Source organism: Schistosoma haematobium, chromosome 6 (assembly GCF_000699445.3).
Source record: "Schistosoma haematobium chromosome 6, whole genome shotgun sequence".
Lineage (NCBI taxonomy): Eukaryota > Metazoa > Platyhelminthes > Trematoda > Strigeidida > Schistosomatidae > Schistosoma > Schistosoma haematobium.
Window position 1 is genome coordinate 4,491,503 of NC_067201.1, and position 25,106 is coordinate 4,516,608.

At 35.7% G+C, this 25,106-nt stretch overlaps 1 protein-coding gene across 1 annotated transcript in view; it reads right to left on the reverse strand.

Annotated features, from left to right (window-relative positions):
• The window catches only part of TPP2 (tripeptidyl-peptidase II Tpp2), a 64,128-nt gene extending 39,834 nt beyond the window's left edge, over positions 1-24,294 (reverse strand). Inside the window, exons 1-11 of the mRNA XM_035732351.2 lie at positions 24,125-24,294; positions 21,579-21,713; positions 20,198-20,420; positions 16,509-16,690; positions 14,892-15,010; positions 12,123-12,229; positions 10,352-10,623; positions 8,935-9,011; positions 6,764-6,891; positions 2,710-3,069; positions 1,280-1,595 (exon numbers count right to left, since the gene is read on the reverse strand). Of these exons, the coding sequence (XP_035587559.1) occupies positions 1,280-1,595; positions 2,710-3,069; positions 6,764-6,891; positions 8,935-9,011; positions 10,352-10,623; positions 12,123-12,229; positions 14,892-15,010; positions 16,509-16,690; positions 20,198-20,420; positions 21,579-21,713; positions 24,125-24,271 (2,066 nt within the window). The 5' untranslated portion in view covers positions 24,272-24,294. The remainder of the gene's footprint in view (positions 1-1,279; positions 1,596-2,709; positions 3,070-6,763; positions 6,892-8,934; positions 9,012-10,351; positions 10,624-12,122; positions 12,230-14,891; positions 15,011-16,508; positions 16,691-20,197; positions 20,421-21,578; positions 21,714-24,124) is intronic.
• Between the last annotated feature and the right edge of the window lie 812 nt (positions 24,295-25,106).

The following is a 25,106-nucleotide window of genomic DNA, read 5'->3' on the forward strand; positions in this document are numbered from 1 at the left end:
AGAAACTATCAGTAACAACCTACTATGGAGGAGAACAAACCAGATCCCAGTGGAGGAAGAAATCAGGAAGAAGTTCTGGAAGTGGATAGGACACACATTGAGGAAGGCACCCAAATGTGTCACAAGGCAAGCCTTCACATGGAATCTTCAAGGCCAAAGGAAAATAGGAAGACCAAGGAACATATTACGCCGAGAAATGGATACGGACATGAGAAGATTACCATCGAAAACCTGGAAGCACTGAAAGACTGTTTGGTTCTCGTATGGAACTTCTTATCAGTGAGCATCGCCGACCTCAAACCTGAAAGTTAAACCCAGAACCTTCGGTCTCTCACGCAAACACTTAACCTATAGATCATTGAGCCGGTATCCAACGGTGTTAATGTCTAACTTCAATCGATTCACAATATTGTTCAATCTTCAATTATAGTTTGAAGTGGATAATTGTCTCGAACGCGAAATGGTTACAGCATTTTACTAGAACCTCACAACCTGTATCTTGAAGCTAATCATTAGCGAGTACATGATTATAAGAGGATTTGTGGAAATTTTAGAATTTTCATAACTTTTATTTTGAATGTCGATCAGCAAAGATTCTGCAGTAGTACAATATATTATTATTATTATTATTACAATCATGAAGCCTTCTTATAAAATATAAATTAATTTAATTATTGTTACCCTATTGCAGGTTGCAGTCAGAGATAAACAACATAAATTAACTGTTCAATAGAATTCAATTTATCCGCTAAATCCGGACATACGATTTTTTTCTGTTCATATGAAATTAATGAAGTGATGTATGAAGTATATGTTTAAGATGATGATGATGATGATGGGTGAATGAATATGACACTGTGAGAAAATACTACTACTACTACTACTACTACTACTACTACTACTACTACTACTACTACTACTACTACTACTACTACTACTACTACTACTACTAATAATAATAATAATAATAATAATAATAATAATAATAATAATAATAATAATAAGGATTTGTGATAAATACAATCTCAAGTTTACCACCAATATTTATTGTATTCCGTCATTAATCATTGGATTATGTTGTAAGCCCTAAGCACAAAGTTACCAGTACCTATTTATAATCTATCAAACTTCATTGTTCAAAACGACAATGAAAGCCTAAGAATTCAGTCGTCATCCAGTTCATAGAATGAAACACTACTCTAAGAGTGTTCTACACCATGAACCATAAGACTTCAAATGCATATATATATATTAATTGAATTAAATAGTGTTAACTTACTTTTTAACATTTAATGATGGTGAAGATATATGATCAGCATCATCATGATTAACATGATCAATACCATTTATATTCTTGAAATCTGTACACAGACTAGTTATGTCTTTATTTCGTCCATATAGTTTATGTATGAGGCGATCTACATAACAGAAGGCTCTGTCAACTTGCATCAAACCATAACCTTGATCCAAATAAGATAAATGTTTAAATGACTTAGAAGTAGTCATTAAGCATCTATAAATAAGTGATGGTGGAATTTTCAATCGTTCACCATCAATACACGTATATTGATGACGTAATCCAGAGAGTATAAGGCCTAGAAACAAGGAAATGCAAAAGAAGTGGTGTATGAACTTTCGATATATATATATATATATATATATATATATATATATATATATATATATATATGCCCTGGCACAACAAGAAGTAGGTGATTATTTAAGGCAGAGATCGACAGTGCCTAGAAGTGGAATCCTATGCATGCGCTTCACTCGATTTAAGACACGTCAGATGGATGTGCCTAAACATAAATGGGAAGATTCAAACAACGAATAGAAATGAATTGAAATTCACCCAATCGCACAAGTTAGTGGCTATTTGGACTGGGTAACTAAGTAGGTAACATGTGGGCATTTGATCCCAAAAGTACTGGGTTCGAATCCGGGAATTCACGTCAACCCTGGAACGCAGGTGAATCGAGCTGACGAATCCCAAATAGGACAAAACGGGCATTGTGGATTCCTCTGCTAGCTACCATCTATGTTTGCTCAAAATGTTTAAGACATATTGGCAATATTGAAACAATCAGTACAGGATGCACACATAGCAAATAAGAATGATCGATTTTAGTCTTAAATATCAACTGGCAACATTTAAACAGCCAATACAATTGAAGTATATGATCATTAATTGAACTTTGACGTTCATTCTAGAATGGGACACTTCTACAGCTCCATTAGAAAGCGGATCCAGGAAGAATTGGGTGTTTTAATCATTAATTCACTTCACCATAAATTTATTAGTTTCCCAGCGATTAACCTTTTGATGAGGTGGTATAGGGTTGAGCTGTATGCATTAAGAATGGAATCATAAGAATATTTATTTCTGGCACTGTAAAGTTACCAAGTTGATATGCAACCTAGATGTATACATAATTTTAATCCATACAAAAGCGATACCACAAAATATGATGAGGATATTTGAAACAACTTTATCTCGTAATAAAACAATATAAATACTTTTATGATCAACACAATTACTATATTTCTGCAGTTTTTAATTTCTGCTTCGGTCTGGGCACCCGGTCCCACACACAAATTAAGTGACTTGTGTGGCGCATATGTATTTGGTGCCCATTTGTACCAATATTTATGTGTTCAAATAAATAAATAAACAATAATAGTTGTGAATTTACAAAAAGTACTCACTAATTCCACCAGTAACCATAGGCGCACTCATTGAACTTCCACTCAGAACACTGGCTGGCTTTAATTGCCAACTAGCTATAGACGTATTAGCACCACCGGGAGCAGCAACACATATACCTAAAGCCCCGTCAAATGCTGGACCACGACTACCCCAATTATAAGCAGTTGGTTTAGCATTTTCACTAAGACAAGAATGATTCACAGAATTTCGAGAAGTTGAATACACATCATCTGATTGGTAGTTTGATTGAGAATCATTATCACAAAACTTATTATATAGGCAGTTGTAATTAGACGATGAATCACTTGGTTGGCAATATAGATAATGCATCATGTCAGGAAATACTAAGGGTGCAACACCTGTAATAAATAGATTAAAGAGGTGAGCTACTTTCGTTTTTTAGGGATAACAGAAGTTTCTAAGTTTGTGCTTTTTAGGGAATTACTTCAAGTTGATAAAATGTAAAATTAAAAATTTAGACTTAAAGATCGAAAAGTAATTTGGTCACTGTGATGGTCTAAAAGTGTCCTGGGTTTAATTTCCTTTAAGAGCTGTAGACCAGAGCTACTGGGAAATAGTTCTTTAGTGCCTCTAGGTTTATAGTAGTTCGTTTTATAATTAGATATTGGGTTGTGACGCAAACTAATCTTAAACTGAATAATTATCGTAAATCCCATACACATTAACGGTTATCAATGGATTCCCAAGTTTATCAATCTATAAAATCTTCGTCTCTCTGAGTACAACTAACATTCAAATCTGTTTGACTATCACACCAAAATAGCTGATACTACGGTCGGGCAAAATGTACGATAATAATTTAAACTAATGTCACCCAAATTGCACATCGTGTTTTCAGAGGCTATCACAGTCAGTCAGACATTGACAATATAGGGCTTGATACGAATGTTCATTTGTTCGAGTTACTACATCTAGCGTAATGACTAAAGAAACTAACACGATGAAAAGGCTAAGATAGGAACTAATAATGTACATTACAGTAAAGAACTAAGCATGAGAAATATACATCGAAAGGGACGAATGGAAAGTATGGAATCCCACTAAACTTGAGATTTAGATATAAAAAAACAAGTTATGCTAACCAATGCCTCTGAGATCGGATTGTGACGACCTCAACCACGAAGTTGGTTTCATCTGTATAAAGCTTGTTTACAACCCAATCCTATACCAACCAGGGTCAGGGATAACCAGTGGTTTGGGATGTGTGACATATGTCCCAACCACCCAAGTGTACGAAAGTTTACAGCCCCATTAACTGAATCATAGTTTTTATCTTAAACCAAACATTTAAACTCGGCATTACGATTTTACTGTATGTGGATAATTTATCAAAGAAACTCATGATGACACAATTGCAACCTACGTCATGACACTTCACAAATTAAAGTAAAATACAAAACGCAAGATTAAAAAAATGAAATTTAGTCGAACAATAGATTAGTAGCTCATTATTATAGTGACAACCATTTAGTACTTCTCAAACTTAGATGTTTGATTGTGGAGGTTTCATTAAAGAGACTACCTGATTTTCAAAGGATTGGTTTCGAAGTGTACTAAAAAGAGCTGTCAAAATCACCAGTCAAATATATCTATTTTACTTTATGCAAATAGGTTTATTTAACTATATGAATGTTTTGAGAATAAACTCTTCACTATTTAACTTACATGCCTAATAGGTGGACAATTCGATTGTGATGACTGGCACCTTAACAAACTAATAAAGATGGACAGCTCCAGAACGCACTAGGAGCCCCTCATAAACCTTTCACTTGAATATTTAAGCTTTTACTTAGGTACATTTAGTCACGGAACATCTTTGGAATAGATGTAATATGACGATCAATGATCCAATGAATTATAGTGCGAATGATGTAAGAAATTATTTTTTCCCAATCGCCGATGAAATGCAATTACATCCTGAGAAGCAGTAATTATATGACTTAGTCAATCAGTTAAATTTGTTGGCTAAAAATGGTTAACTGTATGATATTGCAAATATGTATCTCCATAGTCAGGTGTTATTTAACTGATTTCATATATTATTCAATTCGATTTATACAAACTTTACAGTTAATATGACTAACTGAATCACATAAAAAGTTGTGTGTATATATCATTTCTGGGATCAAATAAATCCACCATCAGACAAATCAAAAGTGGGGAAGCAGCAGGACCAGGAAACATACCACCTGAAGCAATGAAGTCAGACATAGAAGCAACTGCAAACATGCTTCACACTCTATTCAGGAAGATTTGGGAAGAAGGATAAGTGCCACTGACAGACTGGAAATAAATATATCTCATCAAGATACCAAAGAAAGGAGATCTGAGCAAGAGTCAGAACTACACAGGCATCACACTTATGTCGGTACAAGGAATCATTTTCAACAAAGTATTGATGAACAGGTTGAAAGATTCAGCAGACACTCAGCTTCGAGATCGAGAAACTGAATTCCGTAACGATCGGTCGTGCACAGACCAAACCGCGACATTACGAATCATTGTTGGACAATCAATTGAATGGAACTCATCACTATACATTAACTTCCTTAACCATAAGAAAGTGTTGGATAGCGTGGATAAGAAAAGCTTATGGAACCTTCTTCGACTCTATGGTGCACTTGAAAAGATACTAAACGTCATGCGGAATTCATACGACGGATTACACTACAAAGTCGTGCATGGAGGACAGCTGACAGACGCATTCCATGTGAGGACCAGAATCAAACAAGTCTGCTTACTACCCCCCCCCTTTCTCTTTCTTCTGATGGTCGACCGGATTATGAAGACCACAACATCTCACGGGAAGCACAGAATAAAATGGACAGGTTAGATGCAACTACAAGATTTGGACTTCGTAGATGACCTAGGTCTTCTATCCCATACACATCAACAAATGCAGGTCAAGACAAACAGTGTAACAGCAGCCTCTGTCTGCATCAGTAAGCCTGAACATACACATGATAAAAACAATGATCCTCAAATTCAACACGCAGAGCACCAACCCAATCACTCTTGATTGATAAAATCTGGAAAATATGGAAAGTTTCGCTTATTTGTTTGGCATCATCGATGAACAAGGAGGATGGGATGCAGACGTAAAGGCAAGGATTGGTAAAGCAACAACAGCATTTCTACAGTTGAACAACATATGAAACTCAAAACAATTATAAACCAACATCAAAATCAGAATCTTCAATACGAACGACGAGAAAGTTCAACTGTACGGAGTCGAAACGTCGGAAACTACCACAACCATTATCAAATAAGTACAAATGTTTCTAAACAATCGCCTACGCATGATACTGAATGTTTGTTGGCCGGATATCATCAGCAACAGTCTACTGTGCGGGAGAATAAACGATGTTCCATCTACAGAGGAAATTAGGAAGTGGATAGGACATACATTACGGAAATCATCAAACGGCATCACGGATCTTGAAGGGAAAAGGAAAAGAGGAAGACCAAGGAACACATTGCGTCGAGAAATGGAAGCAGGCATCAAAAGAATGTATAGTGGCTGGCGGGCGGTCTGTGTTCCTACAAAGTGTGACAAGCGTAAGTCGTCGGATTTAGAGTCTCCAGTACCCGAGACAAGACAATTATGCATTCCACAGGAATAAGAGTGAAAGACATTACAGGATATATCATATGTAACTCACTTTTTCTTTTCGACTGTATAAATTCAATCCAAATGTATTACCTTAAAATCATGAACCGATCTAAGTTAGTTCAACAGCGAAAACCCGGGAGCAATGGACGACCGTTTCGTCCTAGTTTGGGAGTCCTCAACAGTGTGCGTCCACGACTCCACACACAAAAATCGAACCCAGGACCTAGATATTCGGATGAAACAGACGTCCACTGATTCCAAGTTTTCAGTGGAGGTCTAACTTTGATCGATTCATGATTTCAATGAGATTCAACAATTTTCACAACTCTTTACTGTCAGTTATTTTTAGCCGAAGAGTAATAGACATAGCATGACAAGAGTAGAAAGGTAAGAAAGAGAGATACACTACAGAAACTTACCAATTACACCTTGAACTGTACCACCTGGACAACTTAATGAACCCAAACTAGGTCCGTTATTCCCACCACTTGCAACCATAATGATACCATATTTATGGATCATTCGATTCAAATACTTTGAGATACGCCTGTTGAGAAATGAGTGTTTTTAATAAGAAGAACAATGAGAATAACGGAAAACTCTTTTATTACAATTTATTGCCTTGATTATGACGAAATTCAAACATAATTAACAAACTGAATCGATCTTAATATCTTTGGCCAGTATGAGTTATACAAATGGTACTAAATGGTTGACCGGACTTCAAGAATCAGAACGGTAGAGCTTTTTGAATAAAAGTTGTTTACTTAAACCAATGAACCAATAGTGCCATCTAAATTGTTAACCAATTCTTAACTATAAAATGCACATATTTCACTCATACTTAAATGCAACGATTGGTTTCACAGTACATCTGTTTTGTTGAAGCAAACCATACATAATAACAACGGTTAATCAATGTTATATGGTAATCATATGACACGTATGAAAAACTGGAAGTAATAACATAGATACCCTACAAAAAACCCTACTTTTCCCTGACTAACTGTTTGATCCCACCTCTACAGGTTAAAAAGGACGACAGAACCCAGAAAGTTTCTTGCATTTCTAATCAACAATCATAAACTCAGAAACAACTCGGTGTTTATACCAAATTTCGAGGTGTACGCAAGAATCAACAATTAAGAATAAGTCTCAACGTAATCCTGATTGAAAAATACTTATTTTTTACAGATTATGGTCAGAATTTTGAAAACCTTCGCAGTTATCAACGACCAGATGAGGATTTCCAAAGGTTTATATTTTCTCGTAGTTAATATTCAAGAACGCGTTTGATCAATTTCTGTTTGTATATGTTCATCTTGATCAGAGATGCCTTAATATTACCCATCATTAAAAGTTTTATTATCTTTCTGGATTATGGTTAACGGTGAAATCTAGGATATGTGACACATTCTATTATTGATTTATCACTGAAATATGATTGTATTTCTCAATGCAGATACAGTAGCGTAATGGATAATCAATCAATTGAAGTTTGAAGCATACAACACTATATTCAAGTTTTAATGTGAACAACGTTAATACAACGCAAGCAGATCTATTTGACCACTACTGGTTAATTTAGAGCTTTTGGCGAATTATCAATCCCAAGTGGTGTTCGTCAGGGATTTCCACTTTCATTGCTTTCATTAACTCCGTCACAGATGTCGTCATCTTACCTATCAGAAATTGGTCTTCTACGAAGAGACTCACTTGCTAAATTTGAATATGTACATAATATAATCCTGTTTGGTGAAGAAACTAACAAAATGCAGTCTTCCAGTCATCTCAAGCAACAATGCAAGGATGTTTGGGATGTAATTCTCCCACCACCCATCCACCCAAACGCGAAATTTCGCTTCAGGACTGGTCTACATCAGCCCATGGATCAATGATACGAAATGAAGTAGTTAAGTGTGTTGGATGTCTCACTTAGCTTTGGAGTCTCGTCAGCTCTGACGAGCTAGCATTTGACGAAATATCGGCATGGATTCAGAAAGCTCAATTAGAGTTTGGCTAGATATCCATCTGTCAGGCAAAGGACAAGTTTACAGCAAATCAGTTTGATCTGCTCTACTTTATGGGTGTGAAATACGGTCATTAATGATAGAGGAATAGGGAGAAGTACCTCACAACTCTTTTTTCTCCTTTCCTATTCTTAATCTTTTTTACTATAACTAATGCTGTTAGTACCTCTACTATCTTGGGATTTATCTTGATAATTTTATCTCGCTGTGTTAATGTAGTATAGAGATTTGGACCAATGTACATGCATCAGGTTCTACGTTGGATTTTGTATCAACAACAAATCAATAAATTAAGTTTCTAAATGACATATACAATCTTATTTATTCGTTAATTATCAGCTAAACGTGTGTTCATCTTTCAATGAGTTTTAAGATTGAGAAATAAACCATCTACTCAGTGCAACTCAACGATATAGGGAAGTAAGACCATAACATTACAAAACATGACAAAACGAGTGTTGGATTTCAAAATATACTGATCATAATGTAGGAAATCGATAAGCTTTTTCACCATGGAAATATGAAAAATGCACCTACAAATCAATGATGATATAACATACCCAATATTTGGCCACATTGCTTGTTCACCAAAACTGTAATTCACAATATCACATTTTAGTTCAATTGTCCATCGAATCTAGATGAAGTATAAAGTATGTATAAGCATACGCAAAAGTATCAGTCAATATTCATGGACTACTTTGAACATAGAGTTAACTTATTATTTTGTTCCAAAGTTTTATGGAGACGAATTTAATGTAGTCATGTACTCATCAGTAAATTGATTAGAGCTCTAGAGGTTCTAGGAAGAAGTCGTAAATGATGGGCTGCATTGGCTTAGAAGTGCCATAATTATTTATTGGTGACCTCAGATAAAGATCATGCCATATAATGAAATGATTAGGGATTGGAATGTAAACCAAAAGTTGAGCGTTCATAGCGAGGACTAACGGTTTGGTTTCGTGAGCGAGAAGCCCCATAATGGAGCAAAATGCACGGTCAGTGTTTTTGATTTATATTTATCTAATAATTAATTGCCACCTAAGTGAAAACAAAGAGTTTGTTTACTCCATAAGTTTACGCTTTCAGAAATAAATCATTTATTTGTTTATTCACTGACGATCTTTAGGACACTTTCAGTCACATGTGAAGCTTCAAACTGTGTGTTGTACACTTACCTTTGGAATACATTGTTTATATGAAGGTTATAATTGCTACGACACAACTGACCAAGTGAATACAGATGAGGTAGAGTTCGAAATCACGTCCGAATAAACAAAAGTCAAATGTTTTAACTACTAAGCCAACACATTGAGACTTTCGTTCTTGTGAAATGATGGAATGCTAAAACACGTTCTCAAGTCTCTGCTCCCTTATTACTCGACTAACGTTTAAGATGTTAATTAGCTAAATCTCATCCAAAATCATGGATAAAATATACATACAAAGTAGTTTCATCATTTCAGCACTTTTTCATGAGATATTAAATGGTCTGTTACAAAATATCAGTCTTCCCTCTTCCTTTACAGCGTTTCATTGCATAAATACCGTTAAGAAAAACTAGCTTCAACTATGGGTGTTTAATTTGGAAAGCAGTGGCCAAGTTTTCACCTATTAAGACAGCAGACTGAATCAAGTTTTCAAATAGCAGGTTAAAAATATATGCAATCAAAAAAACCTGTGTGTGATGTATATGAGAACTGTTAGTTATTAACTAGTGCAATAATCAATGGACTAGTTAGGATTAAATGAAACTTCCTCAGTGGCAGAGCATTAATTTAGTATACCAGATTATCAAAATGATAGTATTTGAGATTCTACTAAACGAATCCGATTAACTGAAGGCTTTAATCAAAATCCATACACTATAGTTCTGCTATCATAATAGAGTCTACCGATAAGCAAAACAACCTCCGTTCAAACTTCCCTCTCACACCAGTACATATGCAAAAAAAACTCACATCATCAATAACTTACGGCACGTAATAAACTAATTCCAGTTTCCATTGGACCTAAACGACTGTCTGAAATTTTAATGCTTACAATTTGTGCACCAGGTGCAACTCCATCACGATCACACAACACGGTAGAACCAGTAACAGTCCCACTACTATTAGATGAATCTTTTGAATGATTGGGAAAATACGCTGAGGCAATCGCTGCAACATGAGTGCCATGACTACTGTTATTTGTAACAATCTGTAGTAACTTTCCATTGTCAAAAATTTTCACTGTATAATAAAGTTGGGCTTTAAAACAAAATTCAAAAAGGACTTGAGGAATTTCGTATATTTTTGCAGAGAAATAACTGATTTGTTACCACAAAAACTAATGTTTTATTGTAACAGACATGACAAATTATGATAAATCCGTGAACTGAGCTGATTATTTTCTGGTAGTCATGGTATTGTCCACCATGAATTTCTTCCTGAAGTACATGGAAATTTTGAGTACTATAGAGATCGTGTGAGGCCATATATATGTGATATTGTTAAATGGATATTGTGATATAAGATGCTGGTTGGAGGTAGTCAACGGGAAATCCTGGACATAGGTTCTGCGCTATTAAGCACTCTTCAGCAAAGTGCACCTGTAATCTACAGGGAACTGGTCCTCCCAGGTGAATTCGATCTAGTATCACCCAGCTTCACAACCAGAGATGTTGTCATTGAGCCATCCGGGTCGCGAAACCTAGGTCCATGGTTTCCTGTTGATTACCTCTAGTCACCACCTTGCGCGATGTCAAGTCATTAGACTAGTGGCCACATTGAAGCTTGATCGATAGAATTCGATCTGCACTAAGAAGGATCTGACACACATTGCAGTGGTCACTACTCAGTAATTGGTCAATTGTAAAGATGGTTATCATATCAGGATAATGCGATTGTGAATTTAACAGTAGTTGTCTTCAAAACTGGCTCGTAATTCCATACTCACTAGATGGCATAATTGGACGAACTAACTTTTAAAGATTTCTGAATATATTTTAAAAGATAGGAGAGGAGATAGAACAAGCACTGTTACCCTAAATTTCGTAAAATAAGATTTTTATGACCTCCTTTCGCAAATTCAACAGACAGGCTACGTAAGTACTCGGATGATTTACGAATTCAATACACTGGACACAGCTGTTGTAGTGATGTATCATATAGGTTTATATACTGAGCTTTGATGAAGACAGTTTTTGTAATAGATAATAATACTATATGACAGTAAGAGGACCAGATCGCAAATCTGTAAATGGTTGGTTGAAAATTAAGTATTCCATTCTAGTTTGACAACGCAAATGACTTTACACCCTAAACTCGATATATATTGAAATCTATTGGACACTTATGTTCTACAACAGAAACCTTAATATTTAACGATTGAAATGAAATCATGTCATCGAAATTTCCTAATTGTTTGTTAATTAAAGGAATAAAATAATATCAGATGTATCTACAATATTTTGTAGTATTTATAATATTATAAGGAAGGGTTTAAGGTAACACTTTTTTTATGCTAAGGGCTGAAATTTCATCAATCATACTTGGTATAAGTGTATTCTATGTGGATTGACTCGATATAGCTATAATCATATGTTAATATAGAATAGAAAGACTTTGACTAACAGTACAGGTATATTTAGCTGACAAGTCCCAAATGGAACGAAATGTGAGACTTAGATTCCACAGTTAGGAACAATCCAATACTGATAATAAGTATATTAAAACGTATACTTGAAATTAAACCGTTCATAGCTTACTTTGTTCACCGAATGATGCATATTCATGGTTAACTGCATAATCTCTTAATAATGGTAAATCGGACAATGTTATATTTGGATTGTATGGGCTTGTATCTATACAGGCACTGAAAAATTAAACACAAAATCAATAACGTGTAATACTTATAAACAATGAGTAGTTTAAGGTTTCTTTTTACTATGTTTGATCAATCCATAATAAAGGATAATCAAATGAGTGAAATAAGTGTCATTTAGTTAATCATTGATAAAATGGTTGAGACTATAATTTATGGGTGACCCTTGAACGACGTCAAAGTGACCTTGAGGAAATTCATCTACTTACTAGGGTCTAAAGACGGTTATAAATCAGTGTAAGATTTAGAGTACCAGGGCATTTGGGTGCTCACAGTTATATAATATACCCTTGTGGGCCAGAGTAATTTTACATTGGTTTTCAGGAGAACCAGACACCATCTGGACTTTCACGTGAAAACCCAAACAGTACAGCTCAACTCCGCTTAGCAGGGGAACCAGATACTGTATAGGCTTTAACGCTACAATCTGAATGGTACAGCTCAATCCTGCGGCGCAACCACACAGGTACCAAGCACCTTGGTGCCCCCAAACGCCCTGGTACGGCCGAGAGTGAGGAGAGTCCGCTTTCCCTCTCGAAATGCTCTCACATGGCCACGCGTATATAGCCTCTGACAGGGAAGTCCTACTCACTGCCTTCTCGTGGCATTACTGTTGTCTACGAAATTGAGAGGACGAAAAGCGAATGTCCGGCGCTTTAACCGGATTCCAAACCAATGGTGCACATGGGCTCCAGTATCCTAAAGGAACAAATGGCGTATGAACCAATTGTTGGTCACCGGCTTCCATGGGACTACATCTCCTTACGATGCTCTGCTGCACTGTGGATCAGACCTTCAGGTCGAAGGCTCGGGGAGTGGTCCCCTAAGAGAACCACCTGCTTCGGTTCGGGCACCCGGGAAGTATCACAGCCCTCACACATATCGAATGAGATTTGTGTGGCGCATATGTATTTGGTGCCTCCTTGTACCAATATCTATGTGTTAAAATAAATAAATAAATAAGATTTAGAGTTAGAAGTTTGGGTTTTCATCACGAATTGACACCATGTATAATACCAAAATGCTATTTAACCATATGAATGAATGAATTTCGTGCCAAAATCCAAAACTTCCAATCTTAAATCTGATTAGTTCATCTACAAACTATAGTCTCGCGAAAGGATAATGCAATTTTTCACAAAGAACCCCTATAAGAAAGTGTGACCTAAACCTTTCCTGTGATAGTTAATAATAACCACTAACCATTGTAAATCAAAGAAAATGGAATGAAGCGATTAGTCGTTCGTTATTAATTAATTGAGTCATACATCAAAATGAATAATACTTCATATCGTCTTTGTCAAATGAACTATTTGTCAATGATATGATGAAAAGAAAAGTCAATTTTCGATTGATTTACTCATTATGAGTTTTGGTTCAAGATAAATTCCGTTTTGATTCAATGTAATGATTACTCAATGTAGTATTTGTTTTCTTATATGTGATTTCATCTTAATTATTAATCAAAATGGGTGTACAATCAATATATAAATGAGTGTATTTTCTACTGGAATCGTCGTCGTCGTGTTTTGGGGTTAATGAATCATTACTTATATCAGTCTTTGTGTTCTTACTTTCGCGTCGTGGGAATTGCAGAGGTCCCTCGTTCCGAGTATAAATGATAAGCGTTTCCGACATAACGATCAGCGACGACCAGATACAAAAAGTAGCATTAAAAGAGCCAAGATAATAAGCATTCAAACGACGAGTTATAACAGTCAATAATGACTGTTACATTTTTTCTACAAGAATCTTTATGGTTCTCGAACAACATGATTTTGTATAAATATCAATTCCTTTTTGAGTTGTTGAAGAAAAATGCCCAGAGCATACATGAACTCCATGAAGCTCTTTGAATAAGAGTATTGTTTTTTATAACCATTTATTTCAACGTCAATAATTCACCTTCGTAAAAATATTTAACTTCTCATACAATTATTACTGTCTAATTGCCTTGTAGTATCTATGATTCATAGAGAAGATATATGTATGGATACTTTTGAAAACATTTCAGTGACAATAAACAAATGTGCCGTATAATTATGTGAAACTTAAAAAACTTTATTAAATAGGAAATCTTATGTGTTTTTTCTTTAGTTCACAGTTAGTAAAAGAAAAATGTTTGATCATTTGTATTAGTTGTTTGAATCTTTCCGTTGATATTTAGGACTGAAAGTGATCCGTCTCATTTGGCATATTTGCATCCTATGTGTATTGTCTCGATAGTGCCATTAAGTCACAAGCATTTTAAGCAAAGATGGTAACTAGTAGTGGAAACCACAATGCCCCTTTCATACTATTTGAGACTTGTCATCCGAATGCGCCTGCATCGCAGAGTGGAGATTCACTCTGGGACTCGGGCCCAGTACCTTCAGCTTCAAACGTCATCGCGTTATTGATCCATCTCTTTTGGCATTCTGTGAAGACTACCTCGATATTGTGATTAAATCACAAGCATTAAAAGCAAAGATAGATTGAGACTGGCAGTAGAGTTTGAAACGGACGGTACTGGGTTCGATTTCCGGGTGAACGTCGGCTCTGGGATACACGTACATCCATCTGACGAGTCATAAATGAGGTTTCGATACTGGTTATCATCCATCTCTGCCTAAAAATGCTTACCACTCTCAAAAAAATTGATAACTTGACTTACACCCATTCATTGCCATCATGAAAAACAAAACAATCGTATACAATTTCCATAGGTGAATAATGTTGATCTAAAAGAATTAGACTTTCTTCCAAACACCGAGCAGCATTTTTCAATTGAACCTATAATTGTTTAAATAAATAATTTTTTTACAATAGTCGCGCTTGAACACAGAACGTTTTTTGAGTTCAGTATTGACCTACTGCTTATGATTTACTTGAAAGCATCGTAAAAGGTTCCAAAAAATGAAAGACCCATTGAAAAATAACTTGAACACTCCATAAATTTTCAATATCGAATGTTATACAATAGATCATTTGAAATATCAGGACACTGTTTGATTACACAGAGATGATACGGAATACAGTCCCTATGGAATGGTAAAAAAATGTATATGAGCTTATAAAATGCCCAGTTTATTCCTTTGACTCCTAGCTACGAAAAGTATCCAAATATTATGACTGAATAATTCGGTTACAACTAAATTATAATTTGTCCTCATTGCGTAAACCGGTGGATATGTGGATTCAGTAACTAATTGGGTAACTGCTTAGCATTTGAAGCGAAAGGCAATGAGCCCGAGTTCCGTGGTGAGAATCAAGACGGATACACATGAACCTAGCTGAACAATTCTAAATAAGACGAAACGCGCGTCATAGATTCCACTTTTAGACAACATCAAACCCTTCCTAAACTAGATATAAACGATTACATATTACTGTATTAAACCATTTACAAAGCGAAAAATTATGGGCAAAGTAAAATCCCTTTCAGCATCAACCGTCACTCTTAAAAAATTCCTATTTTCACGAATGAATTACAGGAATCAAAGGGAAGAATTAAAATGGAAATAGTCTTAGCCACAAAAGTAACTGTTGTTAAGGCACTCGAGTTCCAACATGCAGGTTACAGGTTCGATCCTCACTTTAACTACTTCGGTGTAGACACAAACATATATTTGGTAAATAATCTATGTAGTGACATAAGTTCCTTGGAGCTTTATTGTACAGAAATATTTGTGCTACAGATAAAAAAGAGAAAACTATATTGATTATGTTACCCGATCTGTATACTTTAATGCTGAGGGGAAGTTTTTTAAATACAAGAACAAATACATTGTATACATGTGGATAAATTGGTAATCGTTTAAGTATTATGTACTATCCAACCCTATCAAGTAAAATGAACACAATATCCGATGTAATTCATGTTAATAATTGCATAGTCGAATAGATTTGTTGGTGTTTTAACGTGTTTTCCTACACTTTAAACTATCATACGATTTTCGTACAATAAATGTTTATTTTATCAAGTGTTCAAGTGTGCGAAAGTGTTTATCAGCTTAAGACAGGCAGCTTATTTAAATTACATATACAGTTATCTATAAAAACTATGTTATCCATATGATATTGGTGACTTAAATAATAACATTATCCATGTCTGACGATGAGATGATTAGTCGTTGAAAATAAACTGAAATACGCCCAACAATAATTTAAGAGATAGAAAACTGAACTAGTAGTTCACAAAGATTAAGGTTATTTGCTTTAGATTTAATCCTCATTAGCCAATAAACACCTATAATTTAGGAAGCAGAAAATCTTGAAAACTACTTCTTACTTTTGCAGTGGACGGCGACAAGCTAGATTTATCTTGCTTAAATTCCGATGAACTTTTCTGTTGGGAATGCTTGTTTACAGTAGAATTTGTTTGAGGCGAAACAGTATCTAAATTCTGATTGATCGGTTTCGGCTTGGTAGATAATTCAGTCGAACCGCATTCAACTAATTTTCTAAAATTACCTAAAGCAATGAGAATAAATAATTTCGATTAATTTTTTATCTATACGTGAAATTCGAATTGAACTGTGTAGTAGATGTAATAGTGTTATTAGTAAGAAGAGGGACTAAGGGGGGCCTGTAGTGAAGTTCGTCACTTATAATGTGTTTTCACTATATTTACAGTGAACAATTAAAGGTCGGAAAGTTTTTAGATTGTAAGTCAAGGTGGGTTTAACAGCATTGATAGTCATAGTGATCTTACTTAACAATACGTAATTATAACAAGCTGTTATCACACGTAACTCTGCCTGTAGCTCTTCTAGAGTTACTGCCGGTCCCAAGCCCGGATAAAGGAGGAGGGTTGGGCATGGGGTTGGCAACTCCATCCCGTAGAAAAACATCTTGCTAAAAAAACGCCAACCAGATTAAACAAATTAAACCATTTAAAATCTGCCCTCCGAGTTGAAGGAAGAATTATGACGCCTCAGGATGTAATCCCAGATTATCTGGAAGTTACGAGGCCAATGCCCCTTCTAACGACTAGAGTAACAATATTTATAGGTACATGGAACGTCTGGACAATCTGAGAGACCGAGAACACCAGTCATATAGCAACGGAAATGAGGAGATACAACTTGGCAGTATTCGGAATCAGAGAAACCCATTGGACCCAACCTGGACAGCAAAGGCTAGATACGGGAGAGATGCTGCTATACTCCGTTCACGAAGATGGGTAGAGTATTTTAAGGAACTCTTGAATAGACCAGCTCGACAGAATCCAACGGACATCAAAGCATCACACACAGACCATCCTATAGATGTCACTCCGCCAACGACAGAAGGAATCAGGATGGCCATCAGACAAATCAAGAGCAGGGAAGCAGCAGGACCAGAAAATATACCAGCTGAAGAACTGAAGTTAGACAATGAATTAACTGAAAACATGATTGACTTTCTATTCAATAAGATTTGGGAGCAGGAACAAGTGCCGATGGACTGGAAAGAAGGATACCTCATCAAGATTACAAAGAAAGGAGATCTGAGCAAATGTGAGAATTACAGAGGCACGACACTACTGTCAGCACCAGTAAGCGTTTTCAACAGTGTTGCTGAACCGGATGAATGATGCAGTAGACGCCCGAATTCGAAATCAACAAGCTGGATTCCGTAAAGATCGATCATGCACAGACCAAATCACGACACTACGGATCATCGTAGAACAATCAGTTGAGTGGAACTCATCACTATACATCAACTTCATTGACTACGAGAAGGCGTTTGACAGTGTGGACAGGAGAACATAATGGAACCCTCTTCGACACTATGGAGTTCCTCAGATTGTCAACAATATCCGGAATTTATTACGACGGACTACAGTGTGAAGTCGTGCATGGAGGACAGCTGACAGACGCATTCCAAGTAAGGGCCAAAGTCAGACAAGGTTATCTACTCTCCGCCTTCCTCTTTCTTCTGGTGGTCGACTGGATTATGAAGACCTCGACATGGAATATAATGGATAGTTCAGAATCGATCAGAAGATTTGGACTTCTCAGATAACCTGACCCTCCTATTGCATACACACGAACAAATACAGATGAAGACAACTAGTGTAGCAGCAGCCTCTGCAAAAGCAGGCCTCTACATACACAAGGGCAAAACCAAGGTCCGCCAATACAACACGGAGAACACCAACCCAATCATACTTGATGATGAAACTCTGGAAGATGTGAAATCCTTCATGTACCTGGTAAGCATCATCAATGAACAAGGAGGATCACATGCAGACGTAAAGGAAAGGATTGGCAAAGAAAGGGTCGCATTCCTACAGTTGAAGAACATGTGCAACTCAAAACAACTGTTAATCAATATCAAAGTCACAATCTTCAATATGAACGTCAAGACAGTCCTACTGTACGGAGCTGAAACATGGAGAACTACAACAACCATCATCAAGAAGGTACAAGTATTTATAAATAGCTGTCTACGCAAGATACTCAATAGCCATTGGCCGGATACCATCAGCAACAGTCTTCTGTGGGAGAGGACAAACCAACTTCCAGCTGAAGAGGATATTAGGAAACGATGTTGGAAGTGGACAGGACATAGATTGAAGAAATCACCAAACTGCATCATAAGGCAAGCCCTAATATGGAATCCTGAAGGGAAGTGGAAGAGAGAAGGGCCAAAGAACACACTGTGCCGAGAATTGAAAGCAGACATGAAAAGAATGAATAGGAACTGGGAAGGACTGTCCAGAAGAGAGTTGTATGGAGAATGATGGTGAGCGGCCTATGCTGTTCCATAAGGTATAACAGGTGTAAGTAAGTAAATGATGAAAGATTTCACTTACCAAATTTAACGATTTGAAACAAATTCATATTGTTATCTGGGATGATTTGATTTATATCGCTTCTCAAACTGAATGCGATAAGAGCTTTTACACTAAAGGGAATATTTCTAACTAGTAAAACGAAACGTTTCTGAATAATTCAAAACAATTAGTCCCTTTGATAAATTTCGATAATGCAATGAGAAAACGAAGTTTATCAGAACTATGTAGTATATCTGTGCAATACATTTCGAAGTTTCTGGATAAATTACTAACACTTTTAGTGTAATAGTCAATTTAATCCAGAAAGTTCAATGATGCCAGTGCAATAAACAAAATTATAGGATGATGAAATGAAAAAACTATCAATGGTTATTTTACTACGATTAATGTAAGTTGTTTGTATATGATCAAGCAAGAACTAAAGTCACTTAGATCTAAGGGGAAACACACGCTACTTCAGCGTTTGAAATTTAAATTCAGTGGTAAAATACTATTTTCTCACAGAATACAGACAAATATTCCTAAATGATTACTTACAGGGAAATATGTATGGGTTTTTGTATCAGGTCTCCATATACAACATAACTGTAGTTGTTCTTTTTTGGACATAAAGTTCTGGCAGATCGGCATACGTATCTTTTAGATTTCATATTTAAATCCAACTCTACTTATAGAGATTTTATTATCTGGTTAATATTCATTAATATCTATGTAATAGGTATAACTAACAACATCAAATCGCTCAAATATCAGTGTCTACTTTACTACATCACATATTTTTCGTGCTTTTACCAGAAAGCTTTTAGTGTGAACACTTAAAAAGCATAGGTTGGTGATACATTTGTCAGTGATGTAAATTTAAAAAATGAAAATATCAGGATCAAGGTGAGATTATCCCCAAACTTTTCAGTTACAACTATCGATGCACTAAACATTTACATAAAAGTTTCAATTACTCAGATCAAAGTGGTACAAGCAAGAAGAAATACCCGGAAAACAACAATTTCATTTGAATGTATTCCAACGAAAGGGTGACATAAAAACGTTTAGCCATTTGACCTAGTAACTAGTAATACTCAACTCCGACAAGCACCCAGGATAATACAGTCATTTTAACTGCCGTATTACAGAAAATTCAAATATGTGATAATTTGAAGTAAAAGATAAATGCATAAATGTGTGAAAAAAACACCAACTTTTATTGTCGTTATGATTTGACACAAAGTTATGGTTTAAATATTCTTCGGCTTCAGTCAAATCACAAGCTAAATTTGCAGCTAAACGTTTGATACATGGTCGCCAAAAATTATCTCGATTTTCGCTGCGTAATCGTTGCATCAAAAGTTTTGGGAATAGTTCAGATGCTGGCTTCACTCCAATTCGTATTATGCCATCTCGAGGATTCCAATGACTCGGTACCTATAATAAGGGATATATATATGCACATATATACAAGTATAAGAAACGCCGTTATGTTTCACACTTAAATGATATCTGAATAATGGGATGTATTATTAGGTACATGTTGTGTAGAGATTAAACCATCTGTTGATTCCGAACCTCTAGCCCATTGGTCCGAGGTTGAGTAACACCAAAAACAAAAAGTTGGAGGAAGGTAGATAAAAATGAAATCGCATTCAGCTTGATAACATTTATGTAGTAAAAGCAAATAAAGTTGTCAAAGACCATTAAGTGTGACGATGAAACTATTTGTTTTTTCACATTTTAAAGAGATAGTACAAATCTGTCTGGCAAACTATGTCAAAAGAGCATACGAAAAGTTTCACAATGGACCACAATTTACATAGAGCATGAATGGTAATAAAAATGAAGTTTAATGAGAGAACTAAGCTAACTACATTTTATGAGACACTGTTAAATGTCCATTGAGTAGTTTACCAATTGAAGATCTGTCGAAAAAATCAAAGGGAATGGAAAAGTTGTGCTTCAGTTCAGTACTCTGATAATATACAGTGATCACCTCTGTGGAGCGATGGTTTAGTGGTTAAGGCACTCGACTTCTAGTCGGTTAGTTCAAAGTTCCGACCCCGCACCACCCACTCTGGTATCGTCTCATTAGATATCACGCTTATGGTGTGTATCATACCCAAGTACCTGGAGAATGAGTTGATTTGAACTAACCCCTGAAATTAAGGCCTTTGAGCCTAGTCAATGACCCAATCATTAAACCAGTGGGTCGGGATTGAAGTAATTTAACTTTCCAAATGGACGTTTCCTATGCCACTAATTAGTATCTACTCTTATTTCAAGATTTGATTAAAAAATCAAATAGTTTTTTCACTAGACAACCTGATATCCACTACAGAATTACTGATGAACTCTGTTAAATCAAAGTATACAAATATCTAGCCTATTTTTGCTTTACTGATTAATTAAATGACATCAATCTGTTAGAGCTACTGTATTTAATCTGATCGGATCTGTTAAGACATTGACCCACGCGATTGGTGGCATTATTTCACATTTAATTCCATATTTAGCAAGTTTTGTTCTCAATGAGGTTGGTTGTAATAAAAATTGGTATAAGGTCAAAGAAAAAACTACATGAATCCATACCTTTACTTTACGACCGGTCAGTGTTTCAATGACACGATGCTTCTTGTTAATACATCGTTTATATTTCATTTTTACATCTCCAGAACCTGAAGCATCAATCATGTCCACAATTTTTCGTTTTCCATCAGGTGTAGTCTAGGAAGTTAACCAAAAGGAATCAAGGTCTGTTCATATAAGGGTGACAAAATAGGTCATATGTAGAACTCAACAGTGAAAAAAAATGAACACCTTACAGCATATATATACACGGTTTGAGTTTAGTGATAACGTCCTTAGCTGCAACATATAAAGTGTGATTGTTATGAAACTGTCTTTGTAAACGCTCTACCACACCCTTAGACTTAAGATTATAAGATGACATTCGATGCATTCGACTCCAAGAAACTGGGTCGTTGGAAAAGGCGACTTTAGAATTGTGCTTCTTTTTCAGTTATAATATTTGTTAATTATCCATAACAAAATCCCCCATTCCGAGCTAGGGTTTTTAGTCTCAACTGAAATACTCTCTAGCAGGGCTACTACAGATCATCACATCTTATGAGTCTATCAACGCAAATCGAAATATGGGTGAAACTATTTGAAGAGTAGTGGTCTAACATTATCGACGTTTATATCTCTAAATCTAGCGTTGCGATGATGTAAAGAACCTAAGGCACAGCTAGTGTGACAAAGGACTTTTGGACATTTAGAGCATATTTGTATTCACTTATAAACATCCCGGTTAAGGTGAAGGCAAACAAAACGTTGGTTAACTGGCCTGAAGGTAGCTTTAATTCCAGAGTGCAACACTTTGTATATGGTTTAGAAAATAGTTCGTTTTGTCGCCTATAGTAGGTGAGGTTGGTATTTTTCTGTAGAGATAACCCATATCACTTTAATACTAAAGATGTCAAGTATGATCTAAGTTAAGGTAATTCACTTTCATCCACACGTAACTTTGATAATTTGTTGTATTCGATCTTATCTGACATGAGAACACTTAGTAATTATCTAGATGATGCATTTGCAACGTCATTTTTACTGCCTTTTATGTACTGGATGTCAGGAGTGAAGTGCTATATGAATACAAGATGTATTCCATGAGGACTGTATCTATCACCGCTAGGTACCAGAGCTTTCACAAGAGATTTGTGGTCTGCACATTCCGTGAAGATGATGCCCTCGACCATATATTTGAAATGTTTGATAGCTAGTCATCTCAGTCAACAAACATAATGAAGAGGAACTATTAGCATCGATAGAGTTAAGCCTGCTTTCATCAATGATACTGAAGTCGGTAACACCAACATTTCTTTATAATGAGCTTTTCGACAGCTTTCACAAAAAATTGAATCCTCCGAGAAACTTATCTCAACATCTATCAACGAGTCAGAAAGAATAACCAACTCTAAAAGACATGTTCATCGATCAAACTGCTCACGCTTACTTTGTTCGTATGTATGTGAATAGCTTAAAATATCTATATGCTTCCATTTTTGAATACGATACATTCTACCTTTCTTTCCTCATGACTCCACAAAAACACAACATATTCATTATTTTCGTATGCTTTTACATTATTTTGCAGTCCTTTCCTCCAGGTCTTTCATGTTTTATTAACCAGTTTTATACATACGTCACTGATATTGCACCACATTAACTGATCTGTTACTGGTAACGTTAAATCTGCCGTTTCTTTCTTTCTGCATACGTTTTCATTTATATTAACATTACCGAGTGAACACATCACTAATAGTTCATTTCGTATCGTAAAGAATACAGTAACTTGTACAACAGTCCCCTCCAAATAAACAAATGAATTCAACTAACTTTCATAAAGGCCACATTAAAGCTGAAACTTCTTGAACAGTAAATATACAAATAAGAATACTAAAAGTTTACAAAACAATTTTTAAACTTGAAAAAGTACGAGTGAATTATTTGGCCAGAAAATTGAAACATAGAACCTGGTGAGTATGTACATCGGTTTAAATTGTCACACAGTATTAAAAAACGAGATGAAATTGTTTGGGTTAATCTTAGGGTAGTAGGAGTGAATAACTGATATCAAATTAGTGAAGTCCTGCATCATTTTGTTAAGTCTATGAGAGACTATTTGATATATTGAGGGCGCCAATAGCTTGTGCAAATACATATAGTGCTGTCACAGGTTCCAGTTATTTTACATATTTTTGTTGTTTTTATTTACGTCCACAAACGCCGAACTGGTGTGAAAAAAGCAAACTGGGCATTTTTCAACCACACAACCTCCCATCCTTCACGTTATATGTGAAGCTTCATACTTCCACTGAAAATACTTCAAGAGAGAATTCGACAGAAAGGGTAATATAACATAAGACATGTATGCAGTATTTTATTAATAATTCTAAAAGGAGTATTTTCCTGTTGAATACAATAGGAATGTGATTGGAGTACATCAGTGATAGAAATAATACTGGGAATTTTAAGCTCCTGATACGTTGCTAAAATATTTGATTTTTTCTCGAGTTGATAGTTGACTATGTTGTTAAAAAAAAATACTTACTTATCTAGTAAAATCAACTAACTTGTAAGCCTGCAGCTGTCGGGTCAATACCCGTGTCCCACACTGCAATTCTAGTAACGCAACCATCACATCCAGCATGTTCGTTTAGAAAGACATCGGAATTAATTTGTTTCTTAGGTAATAGGCTCGAAAAAGCATTAGTCATCATCGGCGTAGCGTATTACTTGAAAAAGCGCAAACGACCCGTGGTGCTCAATAGCAATGCTACATATAAGCCTTAATTTATAGTAATAACGAACAGAATTCGTCTGTCTTTTGCATCATCCTCACTGAAGTTTTGTCATTTTAGTGATACTCCTGTTTCTTTCGTTCATATTAGCAACTCTAACGGAGAGGGTTTACACAAGCCGAAGGGACTACTATCCATGTTATTTAAAGGTTAAGTTGCGAGATATATAGTTCGAGATGTAACATATTACCTTCGTGACAAGCTAGTTAATAACAACTGGTTTTTCGCGCTCGAGTCTTTTGGGCCAGCGAAATTCCGCTGGGCCCTAGCAGTTGGGTCATCGATTATCGAACAAATCATCGATCCTCGCCAAGGTCAAGGACAACCAACGCTTATCAGTTAATCGTACGCCATGGACTGGCTCATGTGGCCGTGGTCTCGCTTTCACTTTCAGATTGAGTGACTATTGGTAACAAGTGGATTAAAAATTGTATGAACAGAGGAGATTCAGAAGGACTGATACATTTATGATTATGTAGATTGGCGAATTATGGTGTCGGAAATACATGGTTCCGATACTACCAATGGCACTTGGTTTTTTATCATAATTAATAACAAACGCTTTTGATCTTTATTATTCTTGTCATCAAGTCATAAACTGACTTTTCATTTCATTCCTATTTTTCTAGCGCAACCGTCCAACTTAGCTAGTAATATTATGTATCGGAAGAGAGACTAATTCAAGTTTACAAGCGTGAATCAAATAGGTAGTTCATATAGGAAAGTGATGTTAGTGCCATTGGCTAATTGCATC